Source organism: Culex pipiens, chromosome 1 (assembly GCF_016801865.2).
Source record: "Culex pipiens pallens isolate TS chromosome 1, TS_CPP_V2, whole genome shotgun sequence".
Taxonomy (NCBI): Eukaryota; Metazoa; Arthropoda; class Insecta; order Diptera; family Culicidae; genus Culex; species Culex pipiens.
The window spans coordinates 94960524-94985884 of NC_068937.1; the positions used below are offsets into that span (position 1 = coordinate 94960524).

The 25361-nt window shown below is 37.9% G+C and overlaps 1 protein-coding gene and 1 long non-coding RNA gene across 3 annotated transcripts in view; one reads left to right on the forward strand and one right to left on the reverse strand.

Moving 5' to 3' along the window:
• The first annotated feature begins 7138 nt into the window (after window positions 1-7138).
• Window positions 7139-25361, forward strand: part of LOC120424039 (homeobox protein Nkx-2.4) — a 46135-nt gene continuing 27912 nt past the window's right edge. The window contains exons 1-2 of one of the 2 annotated variants that reach the window (XM_039588063.2): window positions 7139-8210; window positions 8283-8569. In XM_039588063.2, coding sequence (XP_039443997.1) covers window positions 7933-8210; window positions 8283-8569 — 565 coding nt within the window. In that variant the 5' untranslated portion in view covers window positions 7139-7932. The remainder of the gene's footprint in view (window positions 8211-8282; window positions 8570-25361) is intronic. The other variant, XM_039588064.2, reaches the window with a different exon arrangement.
• LOC120424041 (uncharacterized) lies at window positions 20931-25183 on the reverse strand. The gene is made up of 3 exons (XR_005606304.2): window positions 25029-25183; window positions 24808-24972; window positions 20931-21555 (listed from the first exon to the last, which is right to left on the reverse strand). It is a non-coding gene; the product is annotated as an uncharacterized LOC120424041 (long non-coding RNA).

Consider the following 25361-nt stretch of genomic DNA (forward strand, 5'->3'; position numbering starts at 1 on the left):
TTTGAAAAACTGCAAAAATTGTGCAAAAAAAATTAAGTTATGTGTTGACAAATCACCATTACACGAGTATCCCAACCTCTATTAGGCATCCTTGACTGATTAAAAATTAATTTTGGATTGCATATAAAGTTTACTAATTACTTAGTAAGAAGATATAGAACTCTGGATATTTATATAAAAAACGAAGTTGACTTTATAGCTGTCGGCCACCATTGCTAGTACCAACCACTAGTGTCTTCCTTTTTATCTACAAGGACTTCGCCGCCCTGGGCTCCTAAGTGTATGAAAGTATGGCACGGAGCGACGGCGCCGAATACCCATATTTACACAAAGAATTTTAGAGCGCCCGCCGCGGGATTCGAACCGGCAACCTCTGGATTGTGAGTCCAGTGCGCGGTCCGGTTGATCCACACGGGCGGGACAATAAAACTTATTTAAAATTAATGTTGTAAACTTTTAAATTCAACTAAATGTCAATATTATCATGGAATTGCAAAATTCACATTTCGACGTCGTCGTGCTATCTTGTCGCACCCGCCATTTCGGCGTTCCGAGAAAAACGCGTTTTAATGTTTGACCTTGAATAAACAAAAACAAGAGCACGCAATGTAAACAATAACAAACACGTTTTGTTTGGCTGACCATTCTGTGCATTGTCTCGAAGTTTGGTTTAAGTTGGTTGCTGGAGTTCCAAGTTATAATTACAAATGTTTACGGTAGTCTAACTTACGTGCGTCAAACGCGTTCTGATCTGAAATCCCTTTGGCCAATTGTCGCACTTACATCAATTTTCAGAGAGTGACAAGATAGCACGACAAGATTGAAACTTCTTTTATATGTAGAGTGACAACAATGCACGGAGTTTTTACGGTTTTTATTGAATATCTCAGGATTGAAATCGAATTTTGGGGATCTGTGAAGGTCAAAAGGTGAGGCATTGTGAGCTGCACAAAATGGCGTTCTTAACTCAATTTGGCCCAAAATGCACGTACGACAAGTTAGCACGACGGCGACGATTTAGAGTAGTTATAACAACGTTTTGGGGGCCTTTGGGTTTTTTTTTTTTTTTTCTCATAAAATTATTTTTATTAGGTCCTTTTCGGTACTGGGACCTGGTTAGGACCGAGTCGGCTTTTGTAATTACATTTGACTTAATAATTACAGAGGATCTTGTGTGTAAATGTTAGTGGGAGGGGAGCCGATTATCCGCGGCCTACTCGGGGTTAGTAGGGAAGGGATTGATGTTAAAGACAAGGCGTGGGAAGGGAAGGGGGATTGTGTAGGGGTCTTGGTTGGCTCTGCTGGCCTTTGCGTTTTGTCCTCAGCCGCAACTCGGTGTCCAGCTGCTGGGGCGTTCTTGCTTTGCTTCCGGTGCAACCAGAAACGACGGCTTTGTGTGAAGGCGAGTTATACTAACTGAAGGAAAACTAACTGAAGGAAAACTAACTGAAAGAAAAACTAAATAGATATATTGGAATCTAAGAGGAACTGATAGATCGGATAGAGAACATCAAGGTCTAGTTGAGATAACGCGTCTCGCATCGGAATTTCTGGTGGTCTTCCTCGGGCCCTGAGGGTAACTTTCAACTTAATTCTGTGAGCCTGGTGATCTGGACACGCCCATACGAGATGGTCGATGTCCTGATAACCCTGCCCACAGTCGCATAAGTTCGTATCACTCATGTTGATACGGTACAGATGAGCCTTGGACGAGTAATGGTTCGACATAAGGCGGGACATCGTTCTGATGAATCCACGCGTCAAGTCCATTCCCTTGAACCAGGCTTTTCTTTGCACCTTAGGTCGTATGGAATACATCCAACGGGCCTTTGGGTTGATAGAATATTGATTTTTCGTTGAAATTTCGTACCAACCCGGAATTTTGTCGTCGGGTAATACACCGGAATCCGAATCGACCTTGTTTCTTAAGTCATCTTTTGTGCCATCGAATGGGCATACAATTTCCAATTTTTTGATACCGTCAGTGGGGGTGACTATGGGTCAAAAAAGGATACACCTCTCGTAATTTTTTAATAACAAAAACAATTTAAAAAGCATCAAAATTCTTTTAACGTAAATTGTTCTTAGATAGTTTAGTAATATTTTCCCAAAATATGATGGAATTTGATGAACGCTACCTTAAATGCCAATCGTTTGATAATTTACCCAATCTCACCCCTTCGAGGGGGTGACAGTGGGTCAAATGAAATTAAAATTATGCTCAAATACAAAGATAGGATCGAAACAAGTCATCCAACATTATTTCTTGGTCGAGGAAATTGTATTTACATGCTACAATGTTTGAAGCGGAGATTTTCAAACATTTGGGCACTTTTCGAGCAAGTCAAAAAAATAATTAAAATTTTGATTTTTCGAGAGGTCATTTTTGGCCAAAAACGTACCTCATCTTTAGACAGTTGCCAAAATGACAGGATTTGTATTAGCAACGAAATTATTTCAGCTAAGTCATCTTAAAATGCCCCCTACACAACCCTTTTAACAGAATTTAGTTTCAGTGAAAAGAAAATGAGCAATGGTAAAATTCGTAAAAAAATCACTTTGACCCAATCTCACCCCAAAGACTCAATGTCACCCCCACTAACGGTACCCAAACATCCACAGCAAATTTTGGATTGTCATTTCAGTAAAATAAATAACTAAATGCGTTTCAGTAATCATCACTTTTGCTGAAATTCGGCAATGAAGAAAACATTGCTAAAAAATCAGTAGCTGCATATCTGTCAAACTGAAATGTCACTTATGACTTATTGTTTGGATGCTGCCGAGAGATAATCCTCTTTCAAATGTGTTTTGTTTTTTAATTTTGTATTGGGATCTTTAGAAACAAAGGTAAGGAAAATGCGGATAACAAATGCCTCGATGCTAACCACCTGTTTTTTTTGGTTTGGGCGATTGATGAAATAAATTTATAAATAACAGTACTGCAAACATTTTTAATGACAAGCTAAATAAAATTTAAATAAGTGAAATAATTACTGTCAAACTGCCACAAGAAGATGACTGAATTTTCAGCAAAATAATAAGACTTTTTTTTAAACGAAATTTCAGTTGTTTCAGTTGTACCTAGTTGTACTTTAGTAAAACTTTACTGAATTTCAGCGAAAAAAATTGGTGTGTATGATTAAAAAAATGACTTTTGAGAAGTTTAGAAAAAGTTCTCGAAACTCGGCAGTTGGATTGCAATCCAAAGGTCGTCAGTTCGAATCCTGGGGTGGAAGGTTCCTTGAAGTAGAAAGAGGTTTTGGTGCCCTCCACATTCAAACCTTCGGATTCCTAGGTTCGAGCAGAAACTTGCAATAGAGACCACAAAAGACCTGGGGGTCGTTAATGTGGATGGTTTGATTTTTTATTAAGAATTAAATCAAATATTTCAGGTACTTTTTGCCCAAATAAAATTTAAAGCAGTTGAAAACATTAAGAAGTTTTTTTTTGTAATTTTAGACTGAGAATTCCCCTAAAATCGATGATATTTTAGTAAGAAAAAAATTGGGAACTTAGTTTGCAAATTAAACAGGACACAATTGTGCTTTTTTATCGAACAAAACTTGATGACATGACTACTGCTTTAACATGAACAAAAACCAAATTGAATCAATTTTGCTGTAATAAATTTAGCTGACGAACCAAAATCGCCAAAAAGCCCCAAAAATTGTAATCCACTGAAACGGAACGGAGACAACCCCTTCACTGCGCTTGAGAATTTCAAAAAGTTCGAATGCCCGCGCATACTCAAGAAGCAAAAAATGGAGAGAAACACAAAAAGATACTAATATCCAAATGTAGTATCCTCGAGATTCATTCCGCAGGAAACGAAGCACTACCACCCGCTGGCCAACCAACCAAAATCGCGATAAATCTCTTCATAATGAAGTTATTATGAAACTCAGGCACTGAGAGAGAGAAAAAAAATTATACCGAGAAAAAAGCAGCTGCTTACATTGCTCACCGAGTCGCGCCGAATGACCGACGATCGGTCGACCAAGTAGTAAAAAAAAGCAGGCCACGCCACACGGCAAGTAAAGTCGTTCAACAACTTTTCTGGATAGCTGGCTGGCGGAATTCGCCTACTACGATGGATAGACGACGACGTCGAAAGAGTGGCCACTCCAAAGCTCGCTAGACCGCGCTCAAGCGTACTTTATTGACACCTAGTTTTCGTTCATATCTCATTGCGCGGTGGCCACTGCCGAAGCGGCGCCCGGCGCCACCCCGTCCGTGGACCGGTTCCCCTCTGTTTTTCCGTTACGTGGCCACTCGGTGTCGAACTCCGTTGCAGCAAGTAAATTTCCTATTCTGTTTAAGCTTTCACCATGGTGCCACGTGGCTACCGAAGGGAGTGGAACCGGAAGTACTTCCCCGTTGGTGCCCTCGCTTTTTCGCTGACTCTACGGAAAACTAACTTGTGAACACCTCCCGCAGCCAACCTTTCGACCGACGGTCTGAGCTCATTACCACCCGACCCGACCTCCCTTCGGAGAGATGGTCCTGCCAGGTCCTTCTCGTCGGTAATAATCGAGTGAATGACGCTCGCGCGTCGTGTGGAGTGCCCCCACTTGAGTATCCTTTTTCACTTTCACCGCGTGGCCGACCGACCGACCCTCCGCACTTCAGGCCGAGATGACCTGACCTCCTGCTCATCATGTCCGGCTTCCCTGCCGCTCGCTCGAGTTTTGTCTTGCTCTAATGAGGTTGTTCAAGAGTTTTGTGTAGAAAATTGTAATTAAAATATTAGCAGGCGGTGAAAAGACGGTGTCGTGGCAGGGACGTATCGAGGGCGCAAACTTGCGCACTTCTAGTACGGACTTCAAAGTCTTTTAAGGTTTTAGAGTTGTGAAGGATGTAGAAAATGATTCGGACAAGTTTATGTCCTGTAGTTTATGTTAAATTTGCCTTTGCCTACTAAGATTTTCTCTGTTCGATGCAACAGCTCAATTAATAACAATGTTTCTGTAGTTACAAACTCGAGTGCATTCTTCTGTCGTATACAATTTTTTGTAGTATTCGTCGGTTGGAATTAGCTTGATTACATGCACATTTTTTCAGTGTTTCTTGCTATGCGGTTTGGTCGATACTGTATTTGTTTCAGTGGAGTTTGATAATTTCAGTAGATTCAGGTCGACCAATCAAGGCTTCAGCTGGTTGAAAGTTTCTGCAATAAAATTTCAGTTTGAGTCCACCAATTTTCCAGTGTTTCTAACCGTACGTTGTTTGTCAATACTGTATTTGTTTCAGTGAAGTTTGATAGTTTCAGTAGGTACGGGTTTTTCAATCAAGGTTTTTTTTTGCAATCCGAATTTTAATTTGATGTTGAGTCCGGTTCGGTTGAGTTCGCATTATTTCCGGTGTCTCTAGCAATACGGTGTTTTCAGTGTTGTTTGATAGTTTCAGAATATACAGGTCTTCCAAATAAGGCTGGAGTTTTTGCGATACGAATTCTGATTTGAAGTCGCAGATGTCGCATTCCAGAATCCGTCCAGTCCGCATGGATAAGAAAATCTGAAATAATAAAAAGAAATGGTTAGCGATGAGACTTGTACTTTTGTTTGTAATTTTCAAAGGTGCCATAACTTTGAAGTACGTGATAGGGAAGCAAAACAGTTTCTCGTGTAACTACACTGAAAACCCAACCATGGTAGTTGCTACCATATTGTAGGGTTAAATTGAGAACACGCACCGACGTATTTTTACTAAAAACAATGCGTGCTTGGATTGACTGATTAACGCAGTCAGTTTTACTATGCCGAGAGCGGTATGGTAATTTAACCCTCCAATACGGAGAGAATGATAATGATTTTGTAATTGCTACCATGCAATTTTGTGGAAGCATGGTACGTTTTACCATATTTGCGTTTACTTTTACCAAAATGCCACAGTTAATTTAATAAGCAGCATTTTTAGCAAATGTTCTTAAAAATACCACGGTCGGGCTTTCAGTGTATATAGGCTCTCAAATGAAATAGTTAGTAATGTTTATTTATGTCAATAATTTGCAGCAAAGGTCGACCTCTTTACCCTCCACACGCCCCTGTCCTCAAAACTACCGGTTGTCTTGTCCATCCCGCACCTGCTGCTACCGCTCTCAGAAACCCGGAAAATCAATAAATCGTTGAAAAAGTCGGCCTTTTTATTCCTAGAGTCCTCCTGAACCAGCAGCAGCAGCAGCTTTATTTCTCGAGAGATTCGCGCGTCAAAGAAAGGAAAACAATAGAGAAGCGCCTCTCCTGGGCTGTGAAGCGCAATTGCAAAATAAGCTCCTTCTTACTCGCACCTTCCGCACGGAACGCGCGCCCGCTGAGTGCATCTCACTCGCACCTGCCTCTCACTCTCGACGGCTCCAGTGTGGGGCTTTATTGTATTACTCCACTTACACACTCTTGAAAAATTGTTACTGCACACATATTTCACTCTTCACAGTCTCGCATAAATCGAATCATCATTGAGATCATCGCAAGGAGCGGGAGCGGGAGAGGGAGAGCGAGCGCGAGTGAGAGAGCAGCACACATCGAGAGTGTTTGTGCGCGATCAAGACAATTGCGCTACGGTGACGACGACAGAGAAAAGAGCCAACGTACACACAAAACACAATAACAGTTTTTGGTCGGATAGTTGTCATTGAAAAGACACGCCTCTCGAGTACCTTGATAAGGGCACTCCAAAACCAATCGGATGGTTAATAAGAGTGGAGAGCGGGACGGCTGGATGGAGTGAGCGAGAGCGGAACTGGAAAGAGAGCGATGGCTAGAGAGGGACGGCTGAAGTTGCGAGGAGGTGTGGTTTCGGCAGGTTAGCGATGTATGAGTGCGAGGGTAATGGATTCCTGAGACGAACGAGGGGTGAAGGCGAAGCGCAGAGCGATGCTCAATGATGGATGGAAAGAGAACAAAGGAACAGCTGGGACTGGATGTGCAGGAGTGTTTGTGTCATAAATCATGCTTCCGTGAGGGGGAACGATGGTTGGCTCTTTCGCACCCGTGGGAAGTGGTTGTGCGAGAGCGGGCAAACCAGCGGGATGGATTAGCAGCGGTTGAAGCAGCATCCCGCAGAGCCGGTCGAACCGCGTTCAAGTGTGCGACATAGAGCGCTTCGGAGGCCTCTGGAGAGCTATCGGATGCAATGGTAAAAAGCATACTCGTCAGTATATTGTAGACCTCTTAATACATTTGACGGATCCGTGTCGAGTGGAGTATTTTCGCGCTCTCTCGAAGCAACCTGAACAGCAGCATCAGCCCAAGCAGGCGTTGGCGGAGTGTGGTGTGTTGTCGATGAACAAAGCAGCGTTCGCGAGTTGTGCGATTGTTCTGTGAGCGTTCTAGAGTCGCTAGAATCGCAGTTGGCCAGTGTTGTGATCTCGGTTTGCGCGCGGGTGTGTGTCGTAGTGTGCTCTCGACGGATGTTCCGGTAGAGTGGAACCGCTTATCAAACGCTTCACCATCATCAATCGGTTATTTATTGTTATTATTGGCCTCTGGAGAGCCCGGCCAAGAGTGTCAAAGAAGTCCGGTGTGAAGGAGGACGACGACGTGGTTCAAGTGTTGAATTATCCGCGTGGAGTAAGTGGCTCTGGTGTCGCCGCGACCATCCTTGATTGATACTTTCGCGTGGCGCGCAAGGGTACTCGTGGCTACACTCTCGTGCTATAACTCTCGACGAGCTGCTCCAGTTCCACCGGATTACTACCGGGCGTCAAGGTCGCGATCCTTGAGTGTCAAGTGTGTTGTTGTGACTCGCGTCTGCCAACCGATCCCGCGCTAAACAATTTGGCCCGATATGACGGATTGATGCCGATGTGATCTCTTGCTCGCGTGTGTGTGTGTGACTCGTAGTTGCGTCCTCTTGTTGGGGCAGTTCCTTTCGTGACCTGTCCAGTGACTTTCCCCGGTGTGCGCGTGTTGTCCAGAGCCGGCTCGGTACATGTCCACCACACTGTCCAGTGTATCTGGAGTGTATCCAGAGGATTCTGAGCAAGAGCATGGACTATTACCCGATTTAAATGGTGTTGACCTGGTTATGAGCTTATCGCCAAAGTCAGCCCACCACCACCATCACCATCTGACCAGTTTACAGCACCTGCAGAACCTACAGCACAGTTCGCTGCACAGCCACTCGACGCCCTTTAGCGTCACCGATATCCTCAGCCCGATCGAAGAGTACCGCAAGCTGGAACTCACCAATCCACCGTCCCCTTATAGGTTGGTTCCCACAAACCCCACAATCCTCAAAACCAAAACCCCGAAACTAACGCCACCCCCGTCCAATTCCAGCGGCGGGAGCAGCGTCAATTCGCCAAGTGCCCTCGGAGGAGGCGGCGGCGGCACAGGTTCCAACACGGTGTCCGCGTCGGCATCGGCAGCGGCGGCCGCGGCAAGCAGCATGGCCAACCCGTACGCGATGGGTTCGCTGTACCACAGTCCGGGCGTGCAGAGTTACTGCGGGCCGACGGACAACCTGTCGCTGGCCGGTCACTACACCGATATGCGCAGTACGGCCGCGGCCGGCTGGTACCCATCGACGGCGAGCGACCCGCGGTTCGCAAGTGAGTACTCCGTTTGTAAGTCTTTTTTGCCTTACCTCTTTATCTTGCTACTCTGATTGGTGTGGGAGTGATTGTGAAGCTGCTGGAAATCTTGCACAGGTCAGAGGACACAATTCAACTTGTGACGGCTGTCAGTCGTACTTATTAGTGAATTAGAAACGAATCCGCTCTGTAACACAAGATTTCACTTTTCCTTCAAACTATGGGATTCCCTATGTTTATAGAACCTTTTCAAATTAAACTCTTGATTTAATTTCCACTAAAATTACTCACTGATCCCGATCGATTGTGCCACGGAGAAAACACTCGTGAAGTGCGATTGTGTTTGTCGCCAATTAGGTTTTAAGCCATGACGTCATTTGACAGCTCGTGTGCACTGTTTACATGGTCTTCGCCGATTGTCTACGAATTTCCCCGAACAATTAGGTTTTACGCCGACTCGATTTTTAGGTTAGAAATTTGACAGTTCAGCTGCACTGTTTACATTTTTTACATGTGTGTCTAAGTAAAAATGTGTGTGCGTGTGCGCTTGTGACGTCACGCTGTAAAACCTAATACGACGACCGCATCAAACTGTGCTAAATCCATGTAAACAGTGCACTCCTTTCTAACCTCCAAATCAAGTCGGCGTAAAACCTACACGCAGAAAAATGTTTTGTAGAACATCATTCGTAACGCCATCTTCGGTTAAAAATCTGGATAGCAAGACAGATTTTCTCACAAAAATCGCACAAAAACTGGATAAAAAAGAAAAAATTCTCCATATTATCGAGCTTGGGAGTTTAGGCACTGTGGTTTAGGTGTTTAACATCATTTCTTTTTTTTGTGAGGAAGACTGAATGCGATAAAAACGCACATCAAATATGCTATTTCAACACATTTTCACCCATTTGCATGGTGTCGATTTCGTTGTTTGTCCAGTAATCAACTCCCAGAAAATTTGTAACGAAATTCGGGAGACAACTTCTTCTCCATTACCACCATGAAGAGCTCACTCAAAGCCGTGAGTAGCTCAATGATGTGGTTGACGTCCTTTTCCAAAGTGTTTACCCAACTATTCACACCTTCTCTAGTTTCAGAACTTCAATCCAAATTCAAACACGCACGCACTAAATGCCAAGAAGTTCATGCCCCAAAAGAAATATCAAATATCCCTCACCATCAACAACCACAAAGTATTTGTGTGAGGTTTGCCCAGAAAACAAAAATCAAGCCAAATTTGACTTCCTAATAGCATTCCGGTGCTGAACTACGTATATGGTAATCGGATACTTTATTCCAACTTTCATTGGCTTACCCCCAAACAAAGGAAAGGAATATCTCTCTACGATTGTGTTTGAGTGTTTTATTAGTCGAAGGAAAATTCCTTTTTCGTGAGCATGTGAGGAAGTCGAACTCTTTAGTTTCGAATTTCCGTTCAACGAAATAGTTTGGTTCTGGAACATTGTTTGTTGTACTCTGGAAATCTCCAATTTCGACGCATCTCCTCATTCGAGCAGTGCTACCGGGCTTATTAAGGGCTCGCTTTTTTTTTGTTTGAGCGTGCCATTGATATGGAGCCGCTCTCTTTTCACGGCAGCATGAGAGCGAAGAGCGACGGATTTTCGATCGATCCTATGCTCAAGTGGATTTTTGGGGAGTTTTGTTTTTATGTTTGAGCCTGCTGCAAATTAAAAATGGTCAGTTTATTATCTCTTTTTCAGTTCCATGAAACGTGACATGGCGAGAAGATGTGTTAAGCTTTTGAATTAAATGCGAAATCTTTTTATCATAACCATCAATCAATTTGAATTTTTGTTTACCTATGCTCTATTTGAGGAATGGTAAGTCAAAATAAATTCATTATGTTTAAAGTATACTTTAAACACATTATAATAAGTTATTATAAGTTATTCCCGAGCAGGGGTAAATAACACGGGAATACCAAATTTTGGTATTACTTGGGCAAATAACAGAGACCAAAATGTGCCCTTAGTTGCCCAGTAATAGATGGTAAAATACCATGAAATCATACCAAGGTCTTGTATGTGGAAGGGCACAACAATACCAAACCATGTTATTCCAAAGGTAAAATAATACCACAAAATAAAACCATTTCAATACCAAGTTGAGGTCTTCTGGATTTTTGAACATTGCTTGAATACCAAAACTTGGTATTGCCATGGTTTTATTTTTAGGTATTCCCGCGCCCTTGGAAAATCAGATTTTGGTATTCCTGTGGTCTTCCACATACATGATTTTGGTATGATTTCATGGTATTTTACCATCTATTACTGGGCAACCAAGAGCACATTTCGGTCGCTGGTATTTGCACAAGAAATACCAAAATTTGGTATTTTCATACCATTTTTAGTGCAACAGTTGCAGTTAGTGAAAAAACGGAAATGATCCATATGCAACAGCCAAATCTACTCACCTGATGATTCCATGTTGTTTTTAGTGATATTCTTCACCACATCGAATGCATTTGTCATTGATGAACGGCCTGTGCATGAAGTTCTTGAAGCTTCTGAAAAATAACAAGATTGAAAAATAAGTGTTATTAAAATGAAACTGGATTGAAATTCACCAAAATTCAATAATCTGTCGATTGACTCGTTAGTCAAAGTATTTGGTTATCCCGACCTAGAGAAATTTTTTAAAAAAATCTTTAAAAAAAATCTTAGTGGGTTCATTAAAAAAAATGTAAATCAGCTTTAACATTTTTGAGTTTCAAGTTATTTTAGCGCACAATTATTTATCTCGTCAAAATTTATAAAAAATTTCCCTTGGTTTCAGAGGAGTTTGATGAAACACTTCAATACCAAAATAATACCAAAATGTGGCATTCTTACTTAGAAAATTTTCCACAATTTCAAGTTATTTCTTTGAGGGGTATATCAAAAATGTTTAAAATCAAGTTTGAAATTTCCGGTTTTCAATGAAAGCATTCGCTTTGTGACATCATTTTAGCGCAAAATTAATTATTTTGTCAAAATTGGTCAAAATTTTCCCATAGTTTCCGAGGAATTTGATAAAACACTTTAATACCAAAATAATACAAAAATGTGCCATCCTGACTTAGAAATTTTCCACAATTTCAAGTCATTTCTATAGAGGGTATATCAAAAATGTTTAAAATCAAGTTTGAAATTTCCGGTTTTCAATGAAAGCATTCGCTTTAAGACATCATTTAAGCGCAAAATTAATTATTTTGTCAAAATTGGTCAAAATTTTCCCATAGTTTCCGAGGAATTTGATAAAATACTGTAATACCAAAAGAATACCAAAATTTGGTTTTCGACCATTGGCAATTTCTGCAATTTTGCAATATCAAAACAATACCTTAAATTGGTATGATACCACATTTTGTTCTTGCATAATCCTCAAGACAAATTTGAAAGGGTCCAGAAATACCAAAATTTGGTATTGATACCAGAGAAAGCTATTATTACGCATTTCCCTTGTTATTTACCCATGCTCGGGTTATAATAACTGCTGAAAACTATAGATCAGAAAATAGTAATAATCAACAAGTAACATCAAGGGTTTGGATAGTGGATATAACATGTATGAATCGATCTACGAAAATATAAAAAATACTCTAATTGAACCTTACTCGATGGTGCAAGGACTTTTTTTCCTCGATTTTCTATTCCACTTCAATGCTTAAAAAATCAAACCAAGCACGAGTTTTCCAATTAGTACAAGCTGCAAAATCCACCAAAATTCAGATCTTTTTTTCGCGAGATCTCTTTTCATTCAAACAAAAGAACTCGGTCCAATTTGGTCCGAAAAATAAAAATCGCGTACCATATTCAATCTGAAAAAAAAATCCGCTTACATCCCGGTGAATCCCGCAACCATTTCGGAAGTGTGTCAGGGCGTAGAGACAGCGAAAATGGCGCGCAAATATTTAGAGTGCAACGATTTTTTCTCTGCACGGATTCAAAACCTAATCCGGTTAGCCCGGAGTGATGGCAAACAAATCATGCTTCCTGCGCTCAAATATTGGCGGGAAGCTCTTCCGATTTCTTTTTGTTTGCGTCAGAAGTATGGAAATATTACGAAACACGTATGTGAAAAGATTTTTTTTCGATTGGATAGGTGAAGATGGCTCAAATCTATCAATATATTCTGATCACATTCAGGGTAGGATTTTGGGGATTAAGGAAGCATTGAAGTGTGATATTTACGACGGAATGTAATCGCTTTGGAGGACCTCCTAATGCAGTTATGTAATATTAAGGATTTTCTGTAATGTGTTTGTAGAAAAAAGTGATAACTGTCTTTTCCAAGCATTAAAAAATGCTCTTTCCACTTTCTCGGAAACGGTCAACGAGTCGATTCATCATCGACTCCCTTAACCTCACCCGGAAAAGTGCTTATCTAACCAAACCAAGCTATTTATCGACACAAATTGCCCAAACAGCTACTTTTCTACCATCTGCCCCTTCATCTTCAAGGGTGGCCCACCCTGGCCCTGATTCGCCAGAGATCGGTCATCAGCGATACCGTCCCTCCTACTCCTCGTCTCTCCAGATCTGCTGAATCCGGAAATTTTATTGTTTCTTTTTTGTCGGCCCTACCACCGGCAACCCTCCTTTTTTGTCACCATCGTCTGACGATAATGATGCGATGATCGTCCTTTACACATAATTTAATCGCGATGGATATTACCATCCACCGCAGAAGCAAGCCTGGCGGCTCAGCACTCAAGAGGGGGAACGAAATTGTTACACATTGTCCTTCTGCCGTCGCTTCCGATGCGATGTTCCGGACGGTTTGCTCCTTACCGGAGGGTTGGTGTAATCGGAGACCAGCTGCAGGCGAACACGGCGAAGCAACCCCCGAAACAAAAACGCCACCACCAAAGTGATAAAGATAATATTATTCCAATATAATAATTCGGTAGGATGTTTTTGAAGCAACACACACACAGCAAACGCAGAGGTTCCGGGAGATCCGGCACCGTTTTCACGGCTCACTGCCGACGCAGTCGTTTCCCCCGGAGGCGTTTTTCTCACCACGTCGACGACGCCACCCGGACCAGGGGAACTCTGATTGGTGTTGTTTGTACACAACAGCTTGCCGAGTGTGTTCGCAACGACCCTGCGGGCGCCGCAACAGCAACATGACCAATTTGTAAAGATAATAATCCGATAAATTGAGGTTTTTTTGCGGGCTGGCGGTGCCTGTCAGAGAAACGTAAACAATACCGGTGAGGTGAAGTTTTTTGCGCACCGCGTGCGGAACTTTTTGGAGATTTCACTATTTGCCGTGATCGTCTAGTGGTTAGGAACCTCTACGCTGTGACAACTTCGGTATTTTTTCACAGCTGGGAAAGAATTCTGTTGGTGACCTCTGCAACCACGCGATGTTGCAAACTGACAAGCAGCAGTTCGCTCGCGCCGCTGTCAAGCGGTCGCGGTTGACAAACCGCTAGGGGTGCCCACGCAGCTCAACTTCAAGGGATGCTCAATTTTCTTGAGTTCCTCGGAAAACTGTTTAATCACTTTCCATTCAGTAGCCGTTCGTGGAATTGAAGTTGCCTCGGCCACATCGATTCCGTTCGCTTGAATTATTTCGTTCTGTTTGCTCGAAAAACACCACCCAGAACCGTCCTGATAGAGAAAACAAAACAACGATGGAAAAAATCTCTCTCGTAATCAAAACAATACCCCGAGAAAGAAATATTTTATTCATATTCCTCACGTTCCGACTTTACCGGTTGTCCGTCATCGCATCTTTGTGCGCTTGATGGACAATTGTTTATCTTTCAAAATCAGAAAACAGAAATAACACTGGGTGGTGTGTGTGCAGAACCAAAGGTTGTGGAGAAACACACGTGAAGGGTACACGAACCGGCTTGGAATAATAAGGCAAATGCAGCACACAAACCTGAGCACAAAGGAATTCCTCCATGGACGATGAAACGGAGAGCAAGACAAAGCGTCAGTCAGGCAGGTTGGGAAGAAGATGGTCAGGGTTAAGATCTAAGATGGGTGGAGGATCGATCGGGTCAGGTGTTCTGGCCTGTTTGGGGCTTGCAATCATTCATAAAAAAGGCGGAATTTGTCAAATTTGAGCAGTTTCGCGATAGCTATCTTTTCCGAGCATCTTTTGACAGTAGCCAACCCTTTCTGCGGTAGCGAAACCGTGGCGGCTTCTGCGACAAGCCTCTCGGGCCACAAGTGCAGCCACTCGAGCTGCGCAAAGAGGACGCTCGCGCAGCCCGGTGTCACATCTGTTGACCCACCTCAACTGACCAGTTGCGGGGCGCTCGTTGACCGTGTCAACGCGGTGCAGTTTTGCAAATTTACTTTCCTGAGTGGTTATTTTCAGAGCAAACCTAACGGTTTTGCGCGGCTAAAAGTTGGTCAGCGGTGCAACACCGCTTGTTGGCGGCCGTCTTGAGCTGTCAAAGTAGGCCGTTAATTTTGAGCGAGGTGACGTTTAACGGCAGGGCCGTAGCCAGGATTTTTGTTCGGGGGGGGCTTGGGTGCAAAAATTCAAAGAGTATAAAAACCAGCAAATTATTTATACCATCACTTGGTTTATGGTATAATTATTAAGATGAATTGTAAAATTGTAAAATAATGTGTGCAAAAATGTTTTAAAAGATTTTCTTCTTTAGTATTCAATGTCTTTATTGAAGAAACTCCTTCGTCAAGAGTTTTTCTTTGTTCATACAGCTAGTTTGTATTAAAGGAGTAGAGAAGAAAGTGTTTTTTTTACATTTTCTTGAATTTTTTAATTGTAATTGGATTTCGTGAAATATTGTCGCTAAATTTAAAATTTACGTAACTTGCATAAAAATTTTGAAATAAAAAAAAATCCTGAAAAACACGGTTTATATTGCAAATTGTTTCAGAATTTGAGAATTGAAAAAAATGAAAAAAAACAGATCTTAATAAAAGGTTTCAGTGTTGCTTATCTTTGAAATTACAAAAAAAAATTATCCGATCGAATAAACCGTTAAATTTCAACCAACGAGTATCAAAAAATGCTTAAAGACTTTCTTATCCAGAGATATCCAGAGTCAACATATTTTTAATTCTATGAATTCATAGAAATAATTTATTTTTTTATCGGCAAAAAAAATAAATGCACAGTAAGCTTTGAAGTGCTTATTTCATTAAAACGCAAAAATTAACATTATCAAATTTATTGAAAATAGTGTACAAACTGTTTAGCAAGTATTTTCAATGAAAATGATATAACAGCAACTTCAAGCAAAATTTGTATTGTTCTTATCGTGTAAGGACTAAGAACTATTGGAGATTGGCCTATTAGTTCCTGAGACACATCTTTTTGAAATAAAAAATAAACTTGCAAGATAAAAATTATAAATGCGAACACGATTAACAAATTAAAATCTTCAATTTACTTTTTTTTATTTTGAAATAACTGTCAAAACTGAATTAATTTTTAAAATAAGTGTTGACAACCAATATGATTTTAAAAGATAAAGGAGGAAAATAATGTAAAAGTAAATTGGTTGAGCTGGTTATAGAAAAGACTCTCTGTATCTTTCTAAACAAAAAAAACACAAATGAAATCTTTTTTTTGGATTTCTGGGATTTAACTAATAAAAATTTTGTTGAATAATATAGAATTGTAACCATTTATTAGAATCGATGTTTATTCAAGAAATATCTTGACTTGGGAACAAAATCCTGCACATTTTATGGTTTAGAAATTTTATATTTAAGAAACCTTGCTAAATTAAAAGTAAAGAAAACTGTATGTAAGAACTCATAAATCAATTAGATTTTTCCTGTAAATCTAATCTCAGTCTGCACTAGAATTCAAACATAAAAATATTTGAAGCATCAAAAAATTAAGATTAAAAAAACATAATTTATTGAAATGTTTGAATATTTTTTATTGAATATCTTTATTTTGAAATGATTCAAATTTATTTTTATAAAAATTCAGGATTTTTTAGCATTAATTATTTTATTATTTTTGTAATTTTTTTTTATTTTGCAATTTCTGATTTTTTTAAAATTATCATGTGTAATTGTTATCTTAAATTTTTGATGTTTTAAAAGTAAAGAAAACTTTATGTAATAATTCTTAAACCAAGTAGATTATTCCAGTAAATCTAATCTTAGTCTGAATTTTGCTACAAGAACCATTCAAATGAAAATTAAAAAAAAGTCCTGTATACGGAGACTCTTAAAACTCCATACAAAAAATGCTCAAGAAACAGTCAAGAAAAGATTTACGGAAAGATTTTGCTTTAGCGGTACGCAGCTGAAAAGAAACAGAAACAAAAAGTGGCATTTGATATTTTTTTATGTGTTGATGAGATTTTGATTAGTTTATTTTAATGCGACTGAGAATAACGTTTAAAAAAAATGTATTCGCTAAAATAATATTGAAGAATTGCCTCATGAAGCCGACTGTCAAAACGCTGAATCTTAAAATGCCGGATATGTTAAGAATGGATTTTGGTTTTTGCTCAGAATTAAGTTTAAAATAAGAGAAAAGTCATTACAATAATCAATGGTACAATAATAGTATTTTTTTAAAATTTTGATATTTTTTTTAATATTGATTATTTTATTTATTTTTTAGTTTTTGATTTATTTTGTTGAATTTCTGTTTTTTTTTAAATTATTATGTGTAATTGTTACAATCCCGTCCGTGTGGATCAATCGGACCGCGCACAGGACTCACAATCCAGAGTTCGCCGGTTCGAATCCCGCGGCGGGCGCTCTAAAATTATTTGTGTAAATACGAGTATTCGGTGCCGTCGCTCCGTGCTATACTTTCATACACTTAGGAGCCCAGGGTGGTGAAATCTAAAATTAAGAAATTTAAAAGTAGTAAAATTTTTAAATTCTCAATGGAATACCCGATTCGAGTGGTAGTTTGACAGTTCGCTCCATTAGAAATACATTGCTTACTACCATTCGCGTCGGGTACTCCATTACACCGTTGCAAATATTATTCTAAACTTTATTTTACTAAACTCTGACCAAAGTCGACAGGGTAGAGCAAACCATGAAAAATATAAAAAAAATAAATTACAAGCCATTGGTTTATCATTTTAAAAGTGTTTCAAAACCTCACTTTAAATCAGTACAGAGAATTTGAACGTTGCGCGTCGCGGGCAACACGCCGGATTTTCGTTGCCGTTTCCGTCTTTGTTTCCCCCCGATTGTGTGTGTATTTCGACCCGGACGATTTCGCGATGTTGACAGTTGCTTTGGAGAATTTGAACGGTGCGCGTCGCGGTCATCTCGCAGGATTTTCGATGCCGTTGCCGTCTTTGTTGTCCCCCCGATTGTGTGTGTATTTCGGTCCGGGCGGTTTCGCGTTTTCGCATTTTAGTTGGTTTTATCTTTCCACAGCCGGCTGTCTAAGATTGAATCATTTATGCTAAACTCAACACCAAATAACCGGGAATAGTCTCATCCGCATACTCCGACTGTTTGCCTTGAGAATGCATAATACATCACACCATTAAACAAAATTTATTGATTATTGGGTCGCATCATCATCCTCTATGTTGAATCCTGGCCATTACCCTTACCCACTAACAAAATCCCAAGTAGAAGTAGTTTTCCGGCACACGTGGGGGTGTGGATATCGTATAGAACCCACCCTTTGTAGCAACCTGTGCTAACTAACATTCCCGTCCCAATCCCCCGAGATCTACAAACTGACATGGCGGGCGCCGTTGGTGGCCAACGACTGTTACCTATTTGCTCCAGATCTAGTTTTAATGATCTTGATGTTTTATCTTTTCAGCGCATTCATACATGCTGTTGATAAGGGAAACACCATTAGATCGTTCAAGCGTATGGTCGGTTGTATTGATAGGATATTACGGTCCTGTTCAGCAACGGAGAAGGACAACCATGGGTGGTCTCTCATGCTCATGCTCATGCTCATGCTCAAAACCTCACTTTAAATCAGTACAGTTGTTTTGCTTCATTAGTTTTTAAAATATCTAGTTACTGGCGAAAAGCTTTTTTCGTGAAAAAAAAAATGCCGCGGTTCAACGAAATGTTACAATAATTTCAAATATTTTTAAACGAGCCCAAACATGTCGTACATGATTATCAACGCAGGAAAAAACATTTCAAATTTGTTGTCGCTGCTCCTAAAAGGACTTAATCGAAATAAGTTATGAATAAAAAAAATAACTGTTTTCAGTTGATAAGACTTCCATTTCTATTGAAGCTGTGAAGCTATTTTCAAAAAAAATATTATATTTGCTCTCTGCTGTTTGGCCAATTTTAAAAGGGTGGCAACATAAACTTTGGAAAATATTTACAATGAAATACAATTTAAAAAAAAATAATAAAGATATCTCACAATCTTCAAAATGGAAATTCTAATCCATAAAATCCAAAAATATGAAATGAAAAAGTTCCATAAAATCCAAAAATTTGTAACGAAAAAGTTTAAAAATGAATTATTTAACAGAAATTTAAAAATTTGAAAATGATGTTTAATTAATTTAATTTCTGAGTTTTTGAATCCAACACGCAGAAAAATAAGGCATATTTGAATCAACAAAACGTTTTGTTGATTTGAAAATCTTTATTTTTGTTGAATCAACGCTAAACGTCAAAGCAGCTTTTTCGAAACAACAAAAGACTTTTGTGGAATTGAGAAAATCAAGGTTTGTTTCAACGCAAAATCGTCGTTGATTATATTCAACAAAAAAATTGTTGATTCAAACCTCGTACAGGCTGATTCTACAAAACATTTTTCTGCGTGAAGCTATAATTTTCTTCTTTTTTTTACATTTTGAACATTTTTATCATTTTATTTCTTGCTTCAAAAATCGCAAGCTCATGCACAAAGCGAAAATTAGTTGATAATAAGGATTCACTTAGTTGAACTTTCGATTTTTGATATATTAAATAAAAAATGGAGAGTGGCTACGGTGGAAACAAATAAATGTGACCAAAAGTAAGCATTTTGGACGAGTGGATTCGGGAAAAAGGATTAAGAAAAAGTAATAAAAAATACACACAGATATTTTTCAAGCATTTTTCTCTAAGGTCTCAGATATGTTACTAACCATATTTTAAAAACCAAAACGATAAAATTAGAAGTGTATTTCTGATAATAGTCGAAATTCACTCAAATGTTCTTCATTCTAAATGATTTCGATTTTGAAAACAAAATCTGAATATTTTGTAGAAATTATGGCATTTTTTGAAAAATGTAGAAAAAATCATTTGTTAACAGTATGAAGGTCCTCAAAAAGATAAGGGGTTTTAATGCAAATAAAGAAGGGTTATTAATTTTGCAGTCCAAATTCGACTAGCCGATTATCCAAAAGTTCGAAGGACTTCGGATAATCGAATCATGAACAAATGAAATCGTTTTTTTATTTGCTTGCTTTTAACATCCAATTCGGCATCTGCAACCACATTTGAGTTAAATTTGAACAATATTTCTTGGCAACCATTTTGGCCGCCACTTTGAATCTAAAAATTCTAAATTATTTTATGGTTCTTCAGGAGTCATACTTAAGTTCGACAATCAAAAATAAGACAACGAGATTTAAGGATTTTTGCTCAAAAGTTATTAGCTTCCGAAAATGACCATTTTTGCGCAACATAACAAGTGCATTGCCAGGCAAGCTAGCACAGACATGAGTTTAAAAATTAATTATTTCTATGTAGCCCCGGATATTGCTATTTTCGAAGGCTAATAACTTTTTATCAAAAAACCCAAAAAATAAGGTGTCTTCGGGAAAGTTTTTCCAATTTTAAAGAAGATATTAGTTATGAAATTTGGTAAGAACTGGGTAGTTTTTGCGCCTTCCACAGGTCAAAAACTGAAACAGTTGCTTTTCTCCATACATTTTGACGATTTTTCTCAAACTTGGTGGTCAGTGGTCAGAAAAAGCTCAAATTTGGAACTTAGGCTAGTGATGGGTCAATCTTTGATTTTAGGGGGTAGCCTCAAGTAAGCCCAGATTTGGACCACCCTAACCAATGTAATGCTAAAACTACGAGATAAATGAAACGTTACTGAATGGAACTATGTTCAAATCTGCAGCTCAATTTTTAAATATTGGATCCATAATCTACGAAAACTGAGCTCGGCAATGGACAGGCAAATTACTTAGTTTGATCAATCTATTCTTGATTCACTATCTTACAAATTATTTCTGTGGAGAGAACACACAATCATTGTATTAGGATTATTTTTAAGGTAGTACACACAATCATTGTTTTGAGATTTTTTTAAGGTAGTACAATTTTAAAAAATTGGGAAAAATTTCGGGGGGGGCTGCAGCCCGGTAGCCCCCCCCCTGGCTACGGGCCTGTTTAACGGGCTTGCACGCTGAATTGAAATTTCAAACTTTTTAATTCAATTGCCCAAGTTGGTTCCCTGACTGAAAAGTCCATCGGACGTCCGTCGTTTGTCGTCCGTGCAATCGTACGACGTCGCACGACAATGTCGTGCGACTTTCGCACGAATGTCATACGTTTTTGCACCAAAATGTCGTATTTGTCGTGCGATCGATCATCGAAATTGTTCGACATTGTCGTACGACATTCGACCGACGTCGCACGGTTTTGTTATTTAGGTTGTCTTGCCTTTGTCGTGTGCTGTTTTTTAGGTTATGTTGCAGTAAAAATAAAAGAAAAAATGTTTTAAATTATTTTTAGATGTATTTTTTCTGTTAATTAATCTTTTTCACTCCATTTCACAAACATTCATTAATTTTTCTTGTTGTGTGTCGCGATCTTCACGTGGTTTTTGGCGTTGTCTTCCGGTTGGCCTTTCAGCTCATCTCGTCGCTTCGGCATCTTGGCCGGACTTTGTCAGCCATCTTTTGGAGTCGACGCCAGCGTGTAGATACGGCACTGGAGCGGCGCTTCCATTTAATTCCCACAGATTGATGGCCTACGGGACAACGTTGGTTTACGCACTTCCAGTGCAGGTGTTTTTGCGATCGTTACAGCTTCCGTTCCGTGGGACAATACGGAAACGCTGGGTTGTCAGCAGGATTCGATTGGAATATTTTTGGTTACCTGAAAAAAGATTACGTCATTCGGCTAAATCATCCAAAAACATAACTAAAAATGTAAAATTTGACTTTCAATGTAAAATAAAAAAAAATTGGTCAATTTAAACTTGTAAATTTTTAGGAAAAAAAAGGAAAAAAAACAGCAAAAAAATTCAAATAATTTTATAATTTTACAATTTTATAATTTTATAATTTTATAATTTTATAATTTTACAATTTTATAATTTTATAATTTTATAATTTTATAATTTTATAATTTTATAATTTTATAGCAGGCCAAGGATTGATACCTAAGAGCATGCAATGGCACTGACCTTGTTGCGTGCTCTTCGGTTGACGTCCACGTAAGGAACATCCTGGAAGGAGCGTAACTAACTACATCCGTAGTTCTGTTAGATCATCCGAATTATCTTGATCAGAACAGTATAGCTCTGGTTCCTTGCGAGTGTCCTATTTTCTTACCTCCACGTTGGCTTGGTTTTCATGATGACCTAGCTGGTGGCCTGTGGAAACGGATCGTAAACCTTTGACCACCGCGGGTCAGAGTCGAGACGGCTAAAAGAAAGGGGCGCGACAATGTGGGAAAGGGAAGTAATTTGTGATTGTAGACGGTATTGTTTTGATTCGCAGTATGTTGAGTCAACTGCTGTGGATGTACCCGAAACATGGCACAACGGGGTTTCTCTTCTCATCTTTCTCAGCTACCATCTATCTCCTATTTTTATTTTGATCTACTGATTCGTACTTCAACACTAATTCTTCTGTTTACCATTTGGTTTTGATTTTATCAACTCTTGATTCTCGTATCTCTCAATGCTTGTCACTCTTTTTTTCCCAAATAATGCTGCTTTAACAAATTGTGTGTTTTCTTTAAAATAAATCTTCCCCTTATGTACTAGTGATACCAAGTCTAATTATCATTTGCCTATTCTTTGTTGATTTATTTCTTTATTTATTCATTTAAATAATTTTTTATCTTGCCTATCATAACAATAATCTAAGCTTGTTTGTTATCTCTATTTATTAACTATTGCCTATTTCTACATCTACTACATCAAGCTTATTCTTTTTATTTTTTAACACACAATTATGATTCTCTTACTATTGCTTCTTTATGAAGTATATTCTCCTTTACTGTCTATTGTTTTCCAACAAGTGAGGTTCGAGCCCTTACTCAATTTATGGAATGATTGAAGGAATAACACAAATACTACTATTGTACTTTTGGTAAACTTTTGAATAACATGCTTAGGTCCAGAAAATTGTAACAAAACACCGCGACATAAGAAATATCAACAGATAAACACGACTTAACATTAGGGAATATTTCAGGAGAAAACAATACACAGTAAATAACAATTAGTTTTTGAATTCAAACTAAAAATAAAACAGTTTTTGCGTTAATGAAAGTTGATAGGCACACTATAAATGGTTAGGCGCTTATACTTACATCAAACCCTACGTAATGTACCACCCCCGAAAAAAAAAAAAACGAAGTTGACTTTATAGCTGTCGGCCACCATTGCTAGTACCAACCACTAATGTCTTCCTTTTTATCTACAAGGACTTCGCCGCCCTGGGCTCCTATGTGTATGAAAGTATGGCACGGAGCGACGGCGCCGAATACCCATATTTACACAAAGAATTTTAGAGCGCCCGCCGCGGGATTCGAACCGGCGACCTCTGGATTGGAGTCCAGTGCGCGGTCCGATTGATCCACACGGGCGGGACTGTACCACCCCCGGCCGAGTTAAAATGCGTAACCGGAAAAGAAGGTGTGCATGCCTGGCACGAACACTCAAAGCGTGTTCTAGCGTGCTGCTCGTACTGACTCAGAGCAAGGGTGAGATGTAGGTGTAAGGGCAGTGCGTGTTCGTCGGGAACCTGGTGCATAAGATCGGTCAAGGCCCGTTCTTACACTGAAAATTGCGAATTTATAATTTTATAATTTTATAATTTTATAATTTTATAATTTTATAATTTTTTAATTTTATAATTTTATAATTTTTTAATTTTATAATTTTATAATTTTATAATTTTATAATTTTATAATTTTATAATTTTATAATTTTATAATTTTATAATTTTATAATTTTATAATTTTATAATTTTATAATTTTATAATTTTATAATTTTATAATTTTATAATTTTATAATTTTATAATTTTATAATTTTATAATTTTATAATTTTATAATTTTATAATTTTATAATTTTATAATTTTATAATTTTATAATTTTATAATTTTATAATTTTATAATTTTATAATTTTATAATTTTATAATTTTATAATTTTATAATTTTATAATTTTATAATTTTATAATTTTATAATTTTATAATTTTATAATTTTATAATTTTATAATTTTATAATTTTATAATTTTATAATTTTATAATTGTATAATTTTATAATTTTATAATTTTATAATTTTATAATTTTATAATTTTATAATTTTATAATTTTATAATTTTATAATTTTATAATTCTATAATTTTATAATTTTATAATTTTATAATTTTATAATTTTATAATTTTATAATTTTATAATTTTATAATTTTATAATTTTATAATTTTATAATTTTATAATTTTATAATTTTATAATTTTATAATTTTATAATTTTATAATTTTAGAATTTTAGAATTTTAGAATTTTAGAATTTTAGAATTTTATAATTTTATAATTTTATAATTTTATAATTTTATAATTTTATAATTTTATAATTTTAAAATTTTAAAATTTTATAATTTTATAATTTTATAATTTTATAATTTTATAATTTTATAATTTTATAATTTTATAATTTTATAATTTTATAATTTTATAATTTTATAATTTTATAATTTTATAATTTTATAATTTTATAATTTTATAATTTTATAATTTGTGTGTGAACTCCGTGTAAAAGGGTTAAAAGATAAACAAGAATACCAAAGAAATTAACAGAATTAAATGAATAGAAATAATTTTATTATTTTAATAAATTTTTAATTTTTATCATATTTTTGAACGAAACCATACATTTAATTGTATTATTTTATATTTATTTGAATCTTAGAAAATTTGAATTGTGGAATTGAAAAGAATCAGAATTGAAAAAATAGAAAATTATTGTTTAGAATTTGTGATGGTTTCAGGTTTTAAATTTCCCAGTCCCCTCACCCCTCTCCCCCTCACACTTTCATCGTCCTCATTTATTTTTCGTCGTCCAAATGGGATGCACAACTCCTCTATCGTTTCAAAAACACAACTCACCGTATAAAAACCATGCACCGCCACCTCCCGCGGAAAGTTAAACACCAATCCGCTTCCTCGATCACAGACCGGGTGCTTCCCTTTCCGTCTTCCGGTATGGCCCGCCGGAGCAACGATGTGACCCGTTCTCCTCCTCCTCCACCACGAAGGCCGAAATCAGGAAATCTGGAATATAAATATTGCTGTGATAAAACCGCTCGCAAAAAAGCAACACAACTTACCAATCAACCGGCAAAAATCCACACGAACTTTTCAACAACGTAAACTGGTTCGATTCGGTTCAAAGTTTCTCTAATTTGATCAAGTACAAACAAGACCAACTGAAGAGAACTGTCAAACTGCGTCGACGAAAATCGTGACGTCAAATTGAAGGAAAATCGATGGAAAAAACAATGTCGGGGCATGTCGAGTGTTTGTCGTCCGTTTGTCGTCCTTTCGACCAATCGATATCGAAACGGTAAAATCAAAACCGCGCGACAGCTCGCACGACGTGCGACATTTTTCAAACAGGGTTGTATTGCCAGCATGTCGGACTAGTTTGACAGGTCGCGTTA